This window comes from Glycine max, chromosome 19 (genome assembly GCF_000004515.6).
Source record: "Glycine max cultivar Williams 82 chromosome 19, Glycine_max_v4.0, whole genome shotgun sequence".
NCBI lineage: Eukaryota > Viridiplantae > Streptophyta > Magnoliopsida > Fabales > Fabaceae > Glycine > Glycine max.
The window spans coordinates 7354282-7374693 of record NC_038255.2 but is presented as its reverse complement, the minus strand read 5'-3'; the positions used below and the strand labels follow the sequence as shown (position 1 = coordinate 7374693).

General features: G+C 35.1%; 1 protein-coding gene across 1 annotated transcript; it reads left to right on the top strand.

The window, feature by feature from the left end:
* The first annotated feature begins 2266 nt into the window (after nucleotides 1-2266).
* LOC100526979 (60S ribosomal protein L36-3) lies at nucleotides 2267-4232 on the top strand. The gene is made up of 4 exons (XM_003555106.5): nucleotides 2267-2422; nucleotides 2577-2682; nucleotides 3736-3935; nucleotides 4055-4232. The coding sequence occupies exons 2-4, from the start codon at nucleotides 2581-2583 to the stop codon at nucleotides 4083-4085; spliced, it is 333 nt and encodes a 110-aa protein (XP_003555154.1). The 5' UTR covers nucleotides 2267-2422; nucleotides 2577-2580; the 3' UTR covers nucleotides 4086-4232.
* Nucleotides 4233-20412: the final 16180 nt, after the last annotated feature.

The window sequence follows — 20412 nt, the reverse complement described above, 5'->3', positions numbered from 1 at the left end:
TCTTTTGTTGTGACAAACCGACAATAAATTGTCATATTATATGCACCTTAACTCTCTCCCCGCCCCCAATTTAATGTTTTTCCTATGTTTTATTTGTTCATTCCAAATCAAGCAAATTTTTAAACTTTCTTATTTGTACTACTAACGATAGGGTCAATCCAATGGTAAGTAAGGCCTAAAGCAAATTTAAATTTTTTTTTAAGATTTTAAAATGAGGTTTTGTGGGCTCACCAATAAAAAAAAATGTTGGCATTAGTTTTTATAAATTAAAAAGGTCACATAAGTTAGAAAAAAAAAGTCTAATATATAGTTCTTTCACTCTTAGGTTTTGTGTAATTACACAGGTGAAAATACTCGGGTCTAAAAGTTAAATTTTAATTATTTTATCCTTAGGTCAGTCTTGCTAATGACATAAGCATATGATTCCCCCCTTAAGCACCTCCTAAGGTCAATTTCATATCTATACACCCACCATGACAACACTCTCCATGATGTTGCTCTTAACTCACTAGCTAAAAATGGATGCTTCAAACAGCTACCGCCAAGGCTTCCACCAAAATCTTTCAAGTGCCATTGGCGACAAGATAGTCGGAGAATCCTTGGGGGTTTAAGGAGTATCACATCGGAAAAAATGAAGAAGAAGGGAGTGAATAATTATGGTGCAATGATGATGATAATTAACCTTTAATTTTAGAGATAAATAACTTTTTGGTATGTATAAAATACCGGTGTTTTGGTTTTGGTACCTAAGCTTTATTTTTAAAAAAAAAATTGGTACCTAGCAAATTTTAAGTTTTGAAAAAGTGAAAATGACTTGGCTATTGAGTTAACTATTTTTAAATGACTTGGACTTGATGATGCGAAATTAAAACACTTTACTTTTTAAGTATGGAGGACCATTCCTCAATACACAATGGACACCCTAAGAAGAATGGGGAACCACTCCAGTCACCAAGGGATGCCGCCCAATATAAATTGAGGAAAAAATGTTACTCTTACTTTAAGTTCACATTAGGGCACAAGTTTACAAGAGGGTTCTCTTAAGACACAGAGACTCAAGGTCTCCTTGTTAGGTAGTGACTAGTGTGAACAATTAATAAATTTATCATACATGATAATTTGTAATTGTATAATAATATAAAACCATTTTAACAATTAACATTATCAATATATAACCTTTTTCTTTCTCATTTTAAAATATACGTCTATATACCTATGTGGTGATAATATAACACAAAAATAATTAAAGATAACTCCAAAAACTAAAGAAAAATATAAAGTTAAATTAAATGGTATAGAAAGAAAGGCATTCAACTTGGGTAACCACATGCTTCTTCTTTTTATGGCATTTCCTTTTTGCACTTCTTTATCAGCTTTTACACTTCTCATTTTAAGTGTGTGGACAAAATTACCCTTAATGTGTCTCAACACTCCCTTCCCCCAAATATCTCACCCTCACGACTACCAATGACTCATTTCCCTCAATCAGAAAATCCCACACAACAACAATTAAAGCAGTGTCATTCACCCTCAATCATGTGACATCACCAAAGTCGTTTGTGGCCTTAGCCTTTAGGCGCAACGCTAACTAAGTGGTTTGTGGCCTCACCCTCTCGGCAGGACACCCACAAAGGTAAGTGATGGTTGTTTATTTTGGTTAAAAATGCTTTGGTCTGTTGTGGTGTTGGGTTTTGATGTGTGTGTTTTGGAACATATTTTTGTATTTTCAAGTATATTATGGAATACTAGTCCGTAATACACTTGTAAATCCATAAAATGTGCTATGAAATACCTATTTTATAATACATGTTTTTTTATTTTTTTATTTTGGGAATAGGTACTTCGAAACACATTTTAAATTTACAAGTGTATCACGTAATAGGTATTTCATCATAAATTTGTAAATCTCAAAATGTCTTGTAAAATACGTATTTTGGAACAATATTTTTGATTTTTTTTCTTTCAAAATAGATGTTTTGGAATACATTTCTGAATTACAAGTGTATTGTAGAATGATTATTCCATTTAAAGACTTGTAAATCATGAAACATGTTTTAGAATACTTATTCCAGAGCAATCTTTTTTAATTTTTTTTTCAAATGTTTCAAAATATATTTTTAGATTGGATGTGTATTATAGAATATCCATTCTAGAAAGTTATAATATAGAAATGGTAGTTTTAGGAATATTAAAAAAAATTGAAAAGTGCACCAAGGTAGGGAAGTACAGTAGATGTCTCTTTTCAATGAAAAAAAAATGCTAACTTATGGGCCAGGCTCAGATATTACCGAGAGTGGATCCACAAGGCCCAACTTTAGCCTCTCATATAAAACCCGAAGCAGGTTCGGGAAGAACCCTAGTTTCTGTTCTCCCTCTTTCACCGCAGTGTTAGGGTTTCTGTAGCCTCCAACCAGAAAGAGAGGTAGTGTCTTGTGCTTTTCATCATCATCATCTTCTTCTTCTTCTCACTCATCGCTTCACACAAATTCACGATTTCGTGTTCGTTATTCAGTTTTAGCTTCTTGTTTTGTAAGAAACCATTAACGATTTCTGAATCGTGTTTGTTTTGGGGACAGGGAAATGGCTCCCAAACATCCTAGTACGGGTTTGTTTGTTGGATTGAACAAGGGTCACGTTGTCACCAAGAAGGAGTTGCCTCCACGCCCTTCAGATCGTAAGGGGGTAAGTTTTATTTAGTTTAATTTAATTTAAATGTGGTTCTGATTTTATTTTTTTTAGTTTCATATTTGTAATTTTTCGCGATTATAAATGTTGTTGGAATCAAAGTATCATTCAGTACAGTGACTGTCGTTGTAGTTGGAATGATGAGAGTGGAAAGCTTTTGCTCGCCATTGTCTTGAAAATAACAAAGAAGCTATTTAAGTATTTGACTATTTTGTGTTCATTCTATTGTATGATAATGTATGCTGATGATATGTTGACTTAGAAGATCTCTCTTTAAAAAAACTCGAATTTATAAAGATTTTGAAGATGTGTTAAAGAGTATAGCTTCAGCCCTGAGAGATTGTTGTGTGTACTGGGTGCAATGAATATGACTTAAAATTTTTTTCTTGTGTTTTGAAAAAAAAACTATAATTTGTAAACATGTTAAACAGTAATGCTTCAGCACTGAGAGAGAATGTTGTGCTGTTTGTTTCCATGTACATTTTAAAACCTTATTGCTTTCTCAAATTTGAATTTTCCTCCGATTACTGGAAAGTGGAGTTGATTGTAGATGATGGATATGTTTTATCGTATTTTTTCCCTCCCTTTGTACTATAATTACTTTGTCTGTACATTAGTGAAAATTGCAAAACAGCAGCAAAGAATTGAAATTTTGTCACTTTCAGTTGTTACTGCTGGCATTGATTTGTTTGTCAATAGGGAACACTCAAATTTTGAACACACTGTCATTTTGTTTCCAAGGTGATCACAATCCTTGGAGACTTGTTTTCCCTTGTGCTTCCCTTGATAAACTGTGTATTCTTGGTTGTGATAATTCTACTATTCTATTATTCTTGTTGCAATTTGTAGATTAAATATGGCAAGCTTAAGGAAATGTTAGAAGTGTGTTCTGATGGATCTTTCTTAGGAATCCAGATGTCTCAAATGGAAATAAATTGTGCACTCTAGTGCTCTACTTTAGAAAGACATACAGAAATTTGGTTTCTAATTCTTCTTAACTTGCTTATGTTATATTTTATGTGGCCTTAACAATATGTTTACTCAAAACAGAAAACAAGCAAGCGAGTGCACTTTGTGAGGAACCTCATTCGAGAGGTTGCCGGCTTTGCACCTTATGAAAAGCGAATAACTGAGTTGCTCAAGGTTGGAAAAGATAAGAGGGCACTGAAAGTTGCCAAGAGAAAGCTTGGAACCCATAAGCGCGCAAAGAAGAAGAGAGAGGAGATGTCCAATGTTCTCCGGAAGATGAGGTTGCTCTATGTTCTTTTTTCAATATTATGCGTACCCTATAATTAATCTTGTTGGCATTTTGGAAAGTTGATTTGTTGGTAATAACTATTGCTTATGTTATTTTCTTAATTGTGTGTAGGGCTGGTGGAGCTGGAGACAAGAAGAAATAAGTCTTGTTTACTTTTTCTAGTTTCACTAGACTGTTTCGATGTACGAGTTGTCTTATTTTTGTTTTAGTTCAAGATTTTGCTTTGAGAAATATGTTTTACCTAATCGAGACATGATTTACTGAAAAAGTACAATTGGCTTATTTTCGACATGCATTCCAAATTGATGTTTTATTGTTACATATTGAAAAATGTTGTAAGCCTGTCTGAGGAGGTTTATCATATATTCATTTGTGTATATTTTTGAAAATGCAAATTCAAAACTTCTTTTTGTATTATCTGGATTAAGTAATAAGGAAATCAATTGTTTTAGATTACTTAATTTGGCATATGCAAGAACAAGTTTTTGATGATTTAAATATGTTTTTAGTTGCTGTAAGTTAATATTTTTGTTTTCATTTTTCTAATTTTAGTCCCTACAAGTTGGTATTTTTACAATTTTGGTTCCTTTAAGTTTTTTTATTCGTTTTTCAGTTCTTATAAGTTTTTGTTTTTTCAATTTTAGACCCTTTAAAATTATAGTTTTTTTATTTATAGTCCCCATAAATTCGTTCTTATAGAAACTAAATTTGGAAAAATCCTAACTTATAAGGATTAAAAATAAAAAATATCTTACATGGACCAAAATAAAAAACACAAATGTATAAAGACTAAAATTAGAAAAAATAAGCTTACAGATATCAAAAACAAAAAAACGCGCTAAGTTACATAGACCAAAAACATATTTAACTCGTTCTAAATTAACAAAATTGCATAACAAATTCTTTTGTAACAAATTTCGTGTTTCATAAAATAATCATATAAAAAAAGGGACAGATGATTTGTTTGAGGAAGAAAGGTAATGTTGAAGAATTAGAGATTATGGAGGTGCATCTGAAACTTTATGGGGTGCAAGAACTAATTGGGCTGTAGGGTTTAATGGTTCTTACATCTATTGAAAACCTAATCAAACAAATCAATAAGTTGAGTTGTGAAATATCGTAAATGGTTGTAGAACCTGTTCACAGGGTATAGCACAGGTATCATTTGATCTTATTAGCTCTTCGAGAAAGGGAGTTGTTGGATTGGGACCTGTAATGAGGTTGAAAGCTCGGCAATGTGACATCATCTATCCTGACATACATATAAATAAGAAAAACATATAAAAATACGAAATTTAATTAAATCAATTTTATTCAAATCACATAAATAAATTCACGTGGATAAAAAGGTCATATTCGTTTTATTGTTACCAAATAAAACTTATTAAAAACATCTTTCAATTAAAACAAGGCTGTCCAAGTTTACAAAAGGAAACAAGTTAAGTAGCAGAAGAAAATAAAGCAAAATAACATGTTCAAAACATCATGCAATTGAAACAGAAAAACATGTCCCAATATCACATCCTATTAGAGTATTGTGTCCTAGCGTCCTTTAGCACAAGGTTCTTTAAAATCATCCACCTAGCCATCTGCTCCCACGAACGCAAGGTTCGAGATCGTCATAGGATCCAAACACAAACAACACATAGGGAGTGAGTTATCATATTTATAAATAAAATACGGATAAATAAATACATAAGCAAAATACATTATAGAAATATTGATCACATAACTCAACTTAATACAATCCACGTCACTTCACCACTTTATCCTTAAAAATTCATTTTTCAACCACCAATCACATTACACATGAATCACACACTCGACTCAAGACATAACAACACTCACCAATCTCATAATTAATAATTCACAGGCATTATACAACAATTATACTAAGATTCAAACCTATATGCAATGTGGTACCATGTCAGTGAAAAACAACACTAGGGCGCTTAGGAATACATAACAAGACACGCCACATAATGGATATGTCAGGTCACTCTCACTAAGTAAAATCATAAGGTGACCGGTCACTCTGTTTTGCGAGAATGCTCCAATCATATGAGAACATAGGTTTAAATGAGCACTTAAATTGAGTGCATTTACCCCCAAGGCCTAGACTCCGAAGAATCTGTTAGAGCCTCACCTTCCTAATTCAGGTCCAATCCCTAAAACAATTTTACACGCAGACACTGCTCATGAATTATACAATACCCACGACTTCATACTCGTGTTTCAAGTACGTTTAACACATTGCGCTTTAATTTAACACTTTAGGTTCCTAACTAGGAATCTTACACTTTCCCTTTAACACTAGGCATAAACACTTTTCTTAAGGTAAACACTAGTCGGGTTATTGTATAATTCACAGCTCACAACACAAGTATTGTCACATCAAGTATTAACCACCTACTTATTTACAACCAAATCTCATGTCCACAATTTAACATCTCATAATGTTACAATTCACAATCACATGTTTACGTGTATCTCACAAATTAGCACATGTTTAACTTTGCACTTATACTCAATCCTAATAACAATGTTATGATCTCAATGCAACATGTTATCTCACAATTCATCATATAGTCAATCACAATTTCATGATCCCAATATAACAATCTCGCAATTATAATCATACATGAAGAATTACAATACAATAAACATCCCAAAATAAACCCCAATTTGATCCCTTAAGGATTCCTATACATGTTCATTCTAACCCCAATTGCGATAAACTCATCCCTTACCTCTAAGCGGGCTCACGTGTATAGTCCAACAGTGATAGCAATGTCTCTAGCAATTCCCTATAATTCCTCAAGTTTTTCCTCTGTTTACTCTGTTAAGGTTTCCAAGCGTTAGAGAGAAGAGAAAGAAATTGTAACCTCCATTTTACTGTCAATGAGCGAGACTAATTTTTCTCTTCACAAACATTATCTCTCAAATCCCAATGGTGAGAATGTCCGAAAATGAGTTCTAAAGGGGGTTTCCAAAATTTATGATGATCCAATGGTTGAAAAGTCTGGGATCATTGTTTTACTGGGACAGGTTTTGAGTGTCTACGGGAAAAGAGAAATCTTAGTGTGAGAGATATTTCTTCCACCAAAGACATTATCTCGAAAATCCAAATGGTGAGTGTGTAGGAAAATGAGTTCCAAACCTCACATTAAAATTTCACAATGATCCAACGGTTAATGAGTACGGTATCATCGTTTCACTGAGATATGTTTGAGTGTATGCGGAAAAAGAGAGGATTTTGGGAAAGGAAGAAGAAAAAACGGATTTGAGAGGAAGAGAGAAGGAAACGTGTGGTAAATGTAAAAAGTGACCTGTTATGTCTCTATTTATAGGTAGGGTACTTCGGCCTTTTATTTAATTTATTTCTTTTATTTTATAAAACAAACTCTATTTTATTTCTTATCAAATGAATAAATAAAATATTTTTTTTATTTTCCTTCAAACCATTAGTTTAATTAATAAAGTTGTTTCTCCTTATTTATTTAATTATAAAAATCTCATCATTTTTTTAAAACTCGATCTATGTTTAAATAAAAAAAAATTTAATTAATTTTACGAAAAAATGAGGTGTTACACCACGACCTCCCACTTGTTTTCAAACATATTTAACACATTGTGTTACAATTTAACACTATATATAGGTTTCCAACTTGAAACCCTACACTTTTCTTTTAACATCTCGCGAATAAACACTTTTCTCAAGGTAAACATTAGTCGGGTTATTGTATAATTCACAACTCACAACACAAGTAATATGACATCAAATATTAACCACACACTTATTCATAACCATATCCCATGTCCATAATTTAACATCCTACAATGTCATAATCCACCATCACATGTTCACGTGTATCCCATATATTAACACATGCTTAACTTGCCACTTATACTCAATCTCAATCACAATTTCATAATCCCAAAATGATGTCATTAGGCCTCTAAATTGTTCTAGGAGATCCATCTCTCTAACCATTAAGGCAAATATACGTAGGGACTTCCTACTCAAGGCGTCAACCACTACATTGGCCTTGTCGGGATGGTAGCTAAACTCAAAATCATAATGTTTAAGAAACTCTAACAATCTTCTTTGACGCATGTTCATCTCTTTCTGGCTAAACAAGTACTTAAGGCTCTTATAATCACTAAACACCTTAAACTTGGAGCCAAACAGGTAATGCCACCACATCTTAAGGGCAAAAACTAAAGCAGCCAACTCCAAATCATGGGTGGGATAATTCCTCTCATGAGTCTTAAGTTGTCTAGAAGCATAGGCCACTACTTGGTCATTTTGCACCAACACTCCTCCTATACCCATCTTTGATGCATCACAATACACCTCAAAGGGTTCTCTCGGGTTAGGCAAAACTAGCACTTGAACGATCGTCAATTTTTCCTTAAGGGTTTGGAAACTATGCTCACATTGGGTATCCCACACAAAAGCTTGACCCTTACGAGTCAATTTAGTTAAAGGTAAAGCTAACTTGGAGAAACCTTTTATGAATCTCCGGTAATATCCTGCTAAGCCCAGAAAACTCCTAATCTCAAAAACAGATTTAGGACTCTCCCACTTAAGAACGACTTCTATCTTAGAGGGATCTACAGCTATACCCCCTTGAGATATCACATGCCCTAGGAAACTAACTTTCTCTAACCAAAACTCACATTTGGACAACTTAGCATAAAGTTGTCAGTCCCTAAGGGTATGCAGCACAATCCTTAAGTGTTCTTCATGTTCCTCTCTTGTTTTGGAGTATACCAAAATATCATCTATGAATACTACCACAAAACTATCAAGGTAAGGGTGAAAGACTCTATTCATGTAGCCCATAAACACACTTGGAGCATTAGTCACACCAAAGGACATGACTAGATACTCATAGTGACCATAACGGGTCCTAAAAGCAGTCTTCGATACACCCTCAGACTTCACTCGGATTCGATGGTAACCTGACCTAAGGTCTATCTTGCTAAACACACAAGCTCTTACCAGCTGGTCCATAAGGTCGTCTATTCTAGGCAAAGGGTACTAATTCTTAATCGTCACCTTATTCAATTGGCGATAGTCTACACACAACCTCATGGTCCCATCTTTCTTATTTACTAACAGCACTGGTGCTCCCTATGGAGACACACTAGGTCTCATAAACCGTCTCTCCAACAACTCCTCTAACTGTTTCTTAAGCTCGGCTAACTCTATAGGAGACATCCTATAAGAGGCTATGGATATAGGTCCAGCACCAGGTACTAGGTCTATGGAAAACTCTATCTCTCTCTCGGGGGGTAGACTAGATATATCCTCAGGAACACTTTAGGAAACTCTTTGACAACAGGGAGGTCACACATGGAAACCTTTGTCTCTATTTCTAGGTTAGACAAGTTCATGTACACCTGAGCATCTTCTTTTAAAGATGTCATAACTTGTTTGGCAGAGATAAACATCATATCCTTACTCACTCCAGAACCATCAAACACCACAGTTTTATCAAAACAGTTTAATAAGACATGGTTGGAAGATAACCAGTCCATACCCAGAATAACATCAATTTGGCTCAAAGGCAACAAATCAAATCAACCAAGAATGTTCTACCATAAATTTCCACAGGACAATTCAAACACACATTAGAAGTTAACACAGAACCACTAGTTGGAGTCTCTACCACCAGATCTTTATTTAAAGAAGACACAAAAAGCTTAAGTTTTCCTACACACGAACAAGATATAAAAGAATGGGTTGCATCGGAATCAAATAACACAAGTAAAGGAATCCCATTTATGAAACATTTACCTTGGATTAGATCTTTGGATTTCGAAGCTTCGGCACCGTTAAGGGTAAAGACTCTTCCTGGGGCCTTCGGATGTCTAGTTTGATCATTCAGGCCCCCACTATTCTGCTCCTTCTTGGGATATGGACAATCTCTCTGAATATGCCCCATTTGTCTACAATTAAAAATGGTCATGCCTTTATCAACAAAATTTGAGGAGATATGCCCTGGCTTACCACATTTGTAACAAGTGATATGAGTGGGGAAAGTATTGGATTTGCTACCACTACCACCCACAAACCCCATAGCAATAGTCTTCTGATTGTTGGGGCGGCAACCATATTTCTTAGGAGGGGTCGAGTACGAGTTTCCCTGATGTTGAGGTCCATTCTTTTTGTTCTTCATTGGAACCATACTCCTATAATAGCTCGCCCTGTCTCGAGAGTCTTCATCCCAAATCCGGCACATGTTAACCAAGAGTGGAAACTGACGAACACCCTGGTAATTCACAACTTGCTTCACTTTAGGTTGCAAGCTGTTCAGAAACTTTACACATTTGGAACTTTCACCATCTCTCCCTTGATAATGGGGAAAGTACCTCACCAACTCCTCAAACTTGGCTACATATTCAACCACAATCATGTTTCCCTGCTTGAGCTCCAAGAACTCCATCTCTTTCTTGTTCCTAACATCCTCAGGAAAGTACTTCTCCAAAAATACCCTGTCGAAGACATCCCATGTCACATCTTAACCTTCAACCTCTAGGCATTGGCGAGTATTCTCCCACCAATACTTAACTTCTTCCACCAGAGAATATGTACCAAAAGCAACTTTTTGCCCCTCCGGACATGCCATTACTCAGAAAATTTTCTCAATTTCCCTTATCCAATTTTGAGCACCATTAGGGTTGTATCCTCCATTGAAAGCAGGAGGATTGTTTCCTTGGAAGAGGTCCAACCCTTGGTACTCAACAGCTCCAGCAGCTTCTCCCCTATTTGGATTCCTTATAGCCTGAGCTAAGGCTTGGAGAGCATCAGCTATCGCACAATCATTTCGTCCATCCATCACTCCCTATACACACCAGGAAGTGAGACATGGAAAGAATACACACAAGAAAAGAACAACACAACAATCATAACCATCTCAAGTTCCTACTTGGTTACTTTTGAGAGTTGATGCCTCGAGAAAGTATTCCTCTAAACTAGTCCTCTCTTGATACATTATCACTCACTTTCCATCATTTGTATTTCCTGATCGCTTGCCATATCATCCTATTACAATTCACAAATTATACAGATGGCCAATCTGATAACTCATGACACGACATTGAAACTCATGGTATAGCAGACATCAGGACAACAAACATGTTACGACTACAACAATCAAATCTCTATAACTCATGGAAACACAACAAAGTAAGTAAGTTCCAATTGCAACCAACAAACATCGAGCATTCAACAAGGCAACCACAAAATGCACAGAAAAACATAGCAGACTCACAACTCACTGGCCGAAAAGGTTCGACTGGCTCTGATACCGCTAATGTAACGACCCGTCTCGTCGCTACGATATCACCACTCTAAACCGCGAGAATTTTAATTTTTAAATGAAAACTCCGTTAATTTGCTTATGATAAAATGAAAGCAATTTTTTTCTCGATATACATTCACCAAACAACGGCATCATTACTTAAGTAAATGAATATATATATATATATATATATATATATATATATATATATATATATATATATATATATATATAGGTATAGTAATTCAGTACACATCATTCACATAATGGAAAGCAAATTTGTTCATACATATAATTAAATTTGTGATTTACATCCTCAATTCAACAAAAGAATTATGGAACCAACTATGGAGGAGTTGATTAACAAAACACAACTTTCTCCCAAAATAATCTCAACGTCATCATGTCGGCTCGACGGCTCCACAAAAGAATCTCATTTCTCGTACTCTACTACTGTCATTATGCTCCTATGAACAAAGGTTCGCGGTCATCACATCTACCAACCACACGGTACAAAAATTGCGAGGGGTGAGTTTATTATAAAAGAAATTAATACAAAGATTACATAACCACAATTAGTAAGAAAACATTAACAAATATCATAAGCTTACACAAACATTCACTAGTCCAACACACACTCAACAAATAGTCATCATCAGTCCATAGTTCCAATCAATCATGCTCAGTTTGATGCATGCACTTGACCTCAACTCTCAAATGCAATGTGGTACCATCCCCAAGGAAATAGCCTAAGCGTGTCCACACGACACTCTCACTTAGGAAAATTAGGCAGTAAGTGTCAAGGTCACCCTGTCATGCACAGGCAACTCCCCCCCCCCCCCCACTGTGATCAGCCTGAGCCTCAAGGGAGTTCCAAACCGAGTGACATGCCCCCAAGTACAAGTATTCCTCCTCGTGAGAAACTACAAGTACTTACTAACAAAGTTTATACTATTTTCATGTCATATGAAGTATGAAACATGGACATCATCAATGCATTGACCGTGGATAATTAAATATTTTAAGCCATCCCCCTCCAGAGATGCTTAAAACTCTTTAACCACTCTATTTCCCCCACTAGGGATATCCAACAAGGTCACTGCACCCCCCATATACATACACAACATACAACGTATGAAACATGGGCACCATCAATGCACTGACCGTGGATAATTAAATATTCTAAGCCATCCCCCTCCAGAGATGCTTAAAACTCTTTAACCACTTTATTTCCCCCACCAGGGATATCCAACAAGGTCACTGCACCCCCCATGTAGATACACAACACACAACGTATGAAACATGGGCACCATCAATGCACTGACTGTGGATAATTAAAGATTCTAAGTCATTCCCTTCCAAAGATGCTTAAAACTCTTTAACCACTCTATTTCCCCCACCTGGGATATCCGACAAGGTCACTGAACCCCCCATGTACATACACAACATAACATCATGACAATGCATTTTCAACATCATCAACATTTAATCTCAATATCATCCTCAACATCAACATCACTTAATCTCAATGACATTATCAACAATAACAACATCATCTTACATTAACATAATCATCAATGACAACATTAACTTCTATTAACATAATCATCAATAACAATAGAGCTGTCAAAATGGGCTAGCCCGCAACGGGTTGAGCTAAAAGTGGGCTAGCCCAGCTCGGCCCACTTTTGTGTGGGCAAACAAAATGCCAGCCCAGCCCGGCCCACCACGGGTTGGTGGCTTATACGGGCTGGCCCATTTTTCTGCCTTTTTTTGTAAAAAAAAATTATTCCAAACAACTTAAAATAAAATCCAATATAATAACCAAACTAAATCAAATCCAAACATTCAATATTAAAGTGATTGAAGTCTTCAAAATAAACATTCAACATTAAGATAATTGAAATTTAAATGTCATAAAAAATAAACTTCTAAACTATTGAAATTAAACATTAGAGTCATGGACTGTGAAATCTAGAACAACTTCCTCTTCTTTCTCAACATCACCATTAATTTCATCTATAAAGACAAAAAAAATAAAAAATATCATTAATAAGTCAAATAAATAAAACAACACACCAATAACAAACTAAAAATTATGGAAAAATAAATGTAAATTACCAATATCTTCAAAACCATTTATCCAATTTTGGGTTAAAATTAGTGCTTGAACATTGGAAGGAAGAAGACTAGCGCGATACTTGTTTAGCACACGAGCACCAATGCTAAATGCCGATTCACTAGCAACAGTTGTTATAGGATTGCTTAACACCTCACATGCCAATCTACAAAGATTTGCATAACGTTCTTGGTGATCCTTCCAATAACTCAAAATATCCAACTTAGGAAAAAACTTTGGCTCAAGCGGTGTCTCAGCCAAATAGAGATCTAATTCAGACTTGCCATTGACATTAACATTTTGGCTCATAATTGATATATTCCTATGACAATATAAGAATGTGAATTGCCAATTGGGCTTGCTCTATTATTGAATGTGAATTGTCAATTGGGTTGCTAGCTACCAAATAAAAATTTAATTTCTTAACAATTATAAATTTATAATAATAATAAAATAAAATAATATATTATTTAAATTTGGTGGGTTGACGGGCTGGCCCACCAACCCACGGGTTGAGCCCACCTAACCCACGGGCTAAGTGGGCCGAGCTGAAAAGTTGCAAGTATCAATTTTTTTAAAAAAAATTGAGCCTGACCCACCTTTAGCCCGTAGTGGGCCGGGCTGGCCCACGGGCCAAAACCCATTTTGATGGCTCTAAATAACAACATCATCTCATATCAATATTATCATAAACATCAATGTCACCTCATATCAATTAATGTCATCAATAGAAATATCATCAGTAAGTCACACTCCACATATACAGTTCATGCCTGAGATTCATACTCCCCAGGTCTTTAGACAACACAAGTCTAAAAGAAACAATAATGTTATTCATCAATAATAGATATATCACATCTCATTAGTCAAAAACATTATTTTCTTGAAAACTAGCATGCAACAGGGACAGACATACATTCCCATAGTTAGGTTCCTTGACCCCAACTATGGTATTAAAAAAAATGTAAGCAATAATAAACTCCCCTTATCGTGAGCTCTATGTCAGTTTCTCTTTGTGTTGCTCAGAGACCTCTCTCGTTCATGTTCGTCAGTCCAAAACAAGGTTCTATATACCAAATTGAAGGAAATTTAGTGTACATTTCAGAAACAAGGTTAATGACATCATTCGGAGTCAAATACCCCTATCAAAACATAAAGGGTTGAGGGGTGTTTCAGATTCTACTAAAAGGCGACATCATTTTAAAATTCCGATCACGCCAATGTGACCGAGGTTCAGTGAAGGTCATGAAAATAACATCAATGTTATAAAAAGATAACTTTTACAACGTCTCATTCTCAAGGGTTTTCAAAGGAAATGTAAAAACACTCTATTACAGTACCCAAAACATAAGAGACTCTAAGATAAACTCAAACTAACTAAGAGAAAGGCTTAGAAGTCAAGATTACCTTAGAGAAGCTTTGAAATGGAGGATTGAGGAAATTTTCTCCACCGAATTCTTGAGGAGGATTCTAAGGATTTTGCTCCAATTAAAACGTTCCTCTTGGTGTGGGGGTTCAGCGACAAGCAACAACAGCTCGTGGTGACCACCGGTGGTCGTGAGTGGTGGAGAAGGAGGTGTTAGAGTTTGGGTGGCGTTTGGAGAGGAGGAGAGAGTGAAAATCATGTTTTTTACGCTGAAAACGTTTTTATAATATGCAAATCTTGCTTAGCAAGCTCGTCTCGCTAAGCAAAAGTCCACTTTTCGCGCTTAGCACGACAATTCATGCTTAGCGCAACTCCCTCAGCACTAAGGCTCGCTTAGCGGGCCAATTCTTGCTCAGCACAATTCCCTCTCGGGTTGGAATTGCGCTTAGTGCGCCCCTGCTCACTCAGCACAATTCCCTCTCAGGTTGGAATTGTGCTTAGTGGGCCTTTCTCACATAGCGAGACATCAAAAGTTATTGTTTTTAAAATTTGAACGGTCAGACTCTGTCGCATTGTCTTAGGAATCTCCAAACAAAATTTGAAGATGATCCAACGGTTAACGAATCCGGGACCACGATTTTGCTGAAATAGGTTTAGGCAAAATTTGAAATCTCATAATTTCAACTTAGTTCAATAAAAATCCACATAGCTCAACATCTACTCAAAAAATCCACACATGACTAATTCAAGCCATACCTCAACTCATTCAAGTCAACCATATAGTCAAACAACACAATAAATACAATTAAACATCGATTTATAACTAGTAATATTTCAGGGTGTTACAATGGAATTATCTAACCTAGTATCAATCTATTTTATTCTCCAGTTTTGTTGGTCTGAAAGAAGAATGGGATGTGGACCAGATTTTGTGTTGACTATAGGGCTATCAACACCATTACTATGAAGGCCAGTTTCCCAATCCCAATTATTGATGAATTATTGGATGAACTCAATGGGTTTAAGATGTTCACCAAATTGGAATTGAGGTCAGGCTACCACCAAATTCTCCTCAATCTTGTTGATTCGCTCTAAACAAAATTTTAAATCATTGATGGCCACTTTGAGTTCTTGGTCATGTCGTTTGGCCTCACCAATGCACCTTCCACCTTTAAAGTGGCCATGAATGATGTCTTTTGCAATCTTCTGTGTAAGTTTGTATTGGTTTTTTTTACGATATCTTAATCTATAGTCTAGATTTGCAAACACAATTGGAGCACCTGCGACAAGTTTTGGAGTTATTACAGACAAATCAATTATTTGTCAAATTCTCCAAATGTGCATTCGGGGTCATGCAAGTGGCTTACCTAGGTCACCTTATTTCTCAGCAAGGGGTAGCCCCGGATCCTGATAAGTTAAGTGCCATTGTTGTTGGGCCGCTTCGATATTCCATTACCACCTTGTGTGTCTTTTTAGGTTTGGTTGCATATTATCGCCGCTTCATATGCCACTTTACTGTCATAGCCAATCCCGTCAATGACCTTTTAAAAAAGAATTCCACTACCACTCTACAACATTTCAGGCATTGAAGTCTGCTATGACATCCTTGCCTATATTGGGACTTTCCAATTTCTCTTAGACATTTGATGTTATGATTGACGCTTCTACAGTGGCCATAGGAGTTGTGCTTTGTCAAATCTCCCATTTGATTGCTTTCTATACTTGGAAACTCAACATTCATATGCAACCAACTTCAACATATGAAAATGAGATGTTTGTTATCACCTTTGCAATCAAAAAGTGGTGCCATTATCTCATGGGTTGTCATTTATGAGTTTATATTGATCAACAAAGTTTGTGTTGCCTTGTTAGTCAAACTATCCCAAATCAGACTCAACAAAAATGGTTGGCTATGATTTTGATATTATTTACACTCCTATATGTGATACTGTTGTTGCAAATGCTCTCTCTCAAGTTTCATATACTTCTCAACTATAGGTCATGGTTGTTTCTGCTTTCCAACCTATAATTTTTGAACAACTATGTCAATTTTATACTACTACAATTCTAGGAAAAAGTTAAGACAAAAAGCAGAGGAAGATTCAGGATCCAAAAGATTCCATTACCATAATGAGTTCCTATTTTTCAAACATAGACTTTTCATTCCCTTAGAGTTGGACGTGTGACCTTCCCTTCTTACATAATGCCATTCAAATACATGGGGAGTCAAAGGTACCCTTGCATGGCTTATTGCTTCTTTTGCATGGCCACATATGGCCATAGATGTGAAATTTTTTGTTCAAACCTTCACAATATGCCAACAACATAAGACACCTATAAAGAAAAATATAGTAAATAATAGGCTCAAAGTATCCTACTTATAAATAAAGACATATTACGTCAGTTTTTATATTATGATATGTTTCTATGCTTTTTCTTCCTCCCAAATTGATTCTCCCTTCTTCCTCTCCCAAAACTCTCTCTTTTTCCCTTATACACCCAAACATGTCCCAGTAAAACTATGATCCTAAACTAGTCAACCGTTGGATCATCCTGAAATTTGGACACCATATTCAAAACTAATTTTTGCACACTACCACTATTGGGATTTATGAAATAATTTCTATATATAGAGAAATTTCCCTTGCACGAAGATAGTGAAATTGAGGCTCTAATCCCTTTTTCTTTTCTCTAATGCTTGGAAATCCTAATAGAGAAACCAGAGGAAAAGCTTGAGGAATCTTACGAAACTACTAGAGACACTACTATCACTGCTAGACTACACATCTGAGCCTGCTTAGAGGTAAGGGATGACTTTATCGCAATTGGGGTTAGAGTGAACATGTGTAAGGATCCTTAGAGGATCAAATTGAGGTTAATTTTGGGGGTCTTTTATGCATTTTAATTTTGCCTATACAATGATAACTATGAATTGCTCATGTTTGACTGGTCAATTGATTCCTTGATGCGAATTGGATGGTTAATTGAGTGTTTAGCTTTGAATGTTACAAACCTAGAAATTTGAGAATTCTTGATGCTTGCATGTTTTCTTGAAATTGATTGAGGGGTTTTGTTCCTCATGATGTGATCACATATTTTGTGCTATTCGTTTTGAATTTTGGTTTGTTTTAAGGTCTGAATTGTGTCTCTTTTGCTTCACAAAATGGAGGTTTTTAGCGAAACACGACCATGCTTGATGTGAGCACACCCGTGTTTAGTGAAAATCAGTTGTTTTAAACCCATGCTATTTTCATGACAATGTGAGTTAACTTTTAGCTTGAAAATGACTAAGAAAATGATTGAATTAGGTTTTCTGTTATTCATAAAAGTTGTATGCCTGGATGTTAGCTAACAAATTCTGTTGGTTTCACCCAATTAGGAGTTGTATAGCTCCCTATTGAGTCAAATTACTAAGCAAAGGTTGAGCTGTCAGGATTAAGCAATGATCCAATGTTTACCTTAGGTTTAGACATAGTTAATGATCAAATCAGTTTTTGTAGATAATTGTCTTAGCTTTCAAACAAGATAAGCATGAAATTAATAGGATTACTACATCCTATACTTACAATTTTACTCTACAAAGGTCGTAGTAACTTAGAAGGAAATGTAAGGATATACTTGTTTACTATATAGGTCTGTGTAGTTGCTATTAACTGAATGAATAAGTGAATATTATATGCCTTAATGTTGGAGTATTGCTATTGTGTGATATATATGATGTATGAGAAGTGATAATATAGTTCAATTTAATATATATATATATATATATATATATATATATATATATATATATATATATATATATATATATATATATATATATGTTTTATGCCATGTAAATATTACTACTGTGAGATGTGTATATGAATCATGAGGCGCAATGACATGATGTTTTAGGATTATGAAATTGTGAATGAGACTGAGTATAAGTGGAAAGATGAGCATGTGTTAATTTGTGAGATACACGTGAACATGTGATGGTAGATGACATTGTGAAATGTTAAATTGTGGACATGGAATATGGTTGTGAATAAGTGTTCGGTTAATACTTAATGTGATATTACTTGTGTTATGAATTATGAATTATATAATAATTCGACTCATGTTTACCTTGAGAAAAATGTTTATGCGCGAGGTGTTAAAAGGAAAGTGTAGGGTTCCAAGTTAGAAACTTAAGATGTTAAAAAGGAAAGTGTAGGATTCCAAGTTAGGAACTTGAGGTGTTAAAAGGAAAGTGTAGGGTTCATAATTAGGAACATGAGGTGCTAAATTTTAGTGCAATGTGTTAAACGTGTTTGAAAATAAGTGTGAGGTCATGAGTATTGTATAATTCATGAGCAATGTCTGTATGCAAAAGTTGTTTTAGGAAGGTAAGGCCTTAACAGATTCTTCAGAGTCTAGCCCTTGGTGATAAATACACTCGGTTTGAGTGCTCTTTTAAGCCTATGTTGATTCCATATGGTTGGAGCATTCTCACAAAACAAAGTGATCTTGATTGGTCACTTTATGATTTCACTTAGTGAGAGTGACCTGACATACCCATTGTGTGGCGTGTCTTGTTATGTACTCCTAGGCACCCTGGTGTTATTTTTCACTGACATGGTACCACATTGCATATAGGATTGAGTCTTAGTGTATCAGTTGCATAACGCCTGTGTGATGATCATTGTGACTTGTTATGTGATGGTGTGTAATAAATTGTTTAAGTGTGAGATGCAATATTGTATTTGAGATGTGTTGTTGTGAATATGTGATTAATTGTGAAGGCATGAAATGTGATTTTTGATTAAATTCTAGGACAAGTGATGTTACGTGTTGAGTGTTGAAATGATGCGAATTGTGTCAAAGTTGAGCCTTGTTATACCTATATTGTTGTTATAATTATATTATTGTTATATTTTATCATACATGTATGCTTTCGTTTATCTCTATTTGTTGAGGAATGCGATGACTCACTCCTCGTGTGTTGTTTGTGTGTGGATCCTGTGATGATCTCAAACCTTGTGTTTGTGGGAGTAGATGATTAGGTGGATTGCTCTAAGGAACCTCGTGCTGGAGGACGCCAGTACATAATACTCTGATAGGATGTGACATTGGGACATGTGTTTCTGTTTTAATTGCATCATATTCCAAACATGTTATTTTACTTTATTTTATTCTAGTGTTTAACTTGAGTTCTTTTGTAAACTTGATCGATCTTGTTGTAAGCCGGAAATATTTTTGATAAGTTTTATTTGCTAACAGTGAATTGAATGTGAATCTTTTACCCACGTGAATATACTTACGATTTTATTAAATAAAATTGATTTAATTAGATTCCGTATTTTATATGTTTTTATTTATTTATATGCATGTTGGGATAGAGAGTGTCACAAATTGCATGTATGATAACATGCTTATTTTATCCTATGTATAGGGTGCATTCCTATCCAAGATTGTTAAATTCAAGTTAGAGCATTGCACAAATTTTATTCTCTGTCTATGAAAATTTTGATAACATTTCCCATGGTTCTCTAAGTATATGACCTAATTGAGGTGATATTATCACCTTAATTAGGTGTGTACCTAAAGAGCAATAAAATTACAATCTCATATTCTTAGATGAAAAAGAGAGACACATAATGATATATTTTTATAAGAATTTATAATTTCAAATTGTCCCAACTTTTTT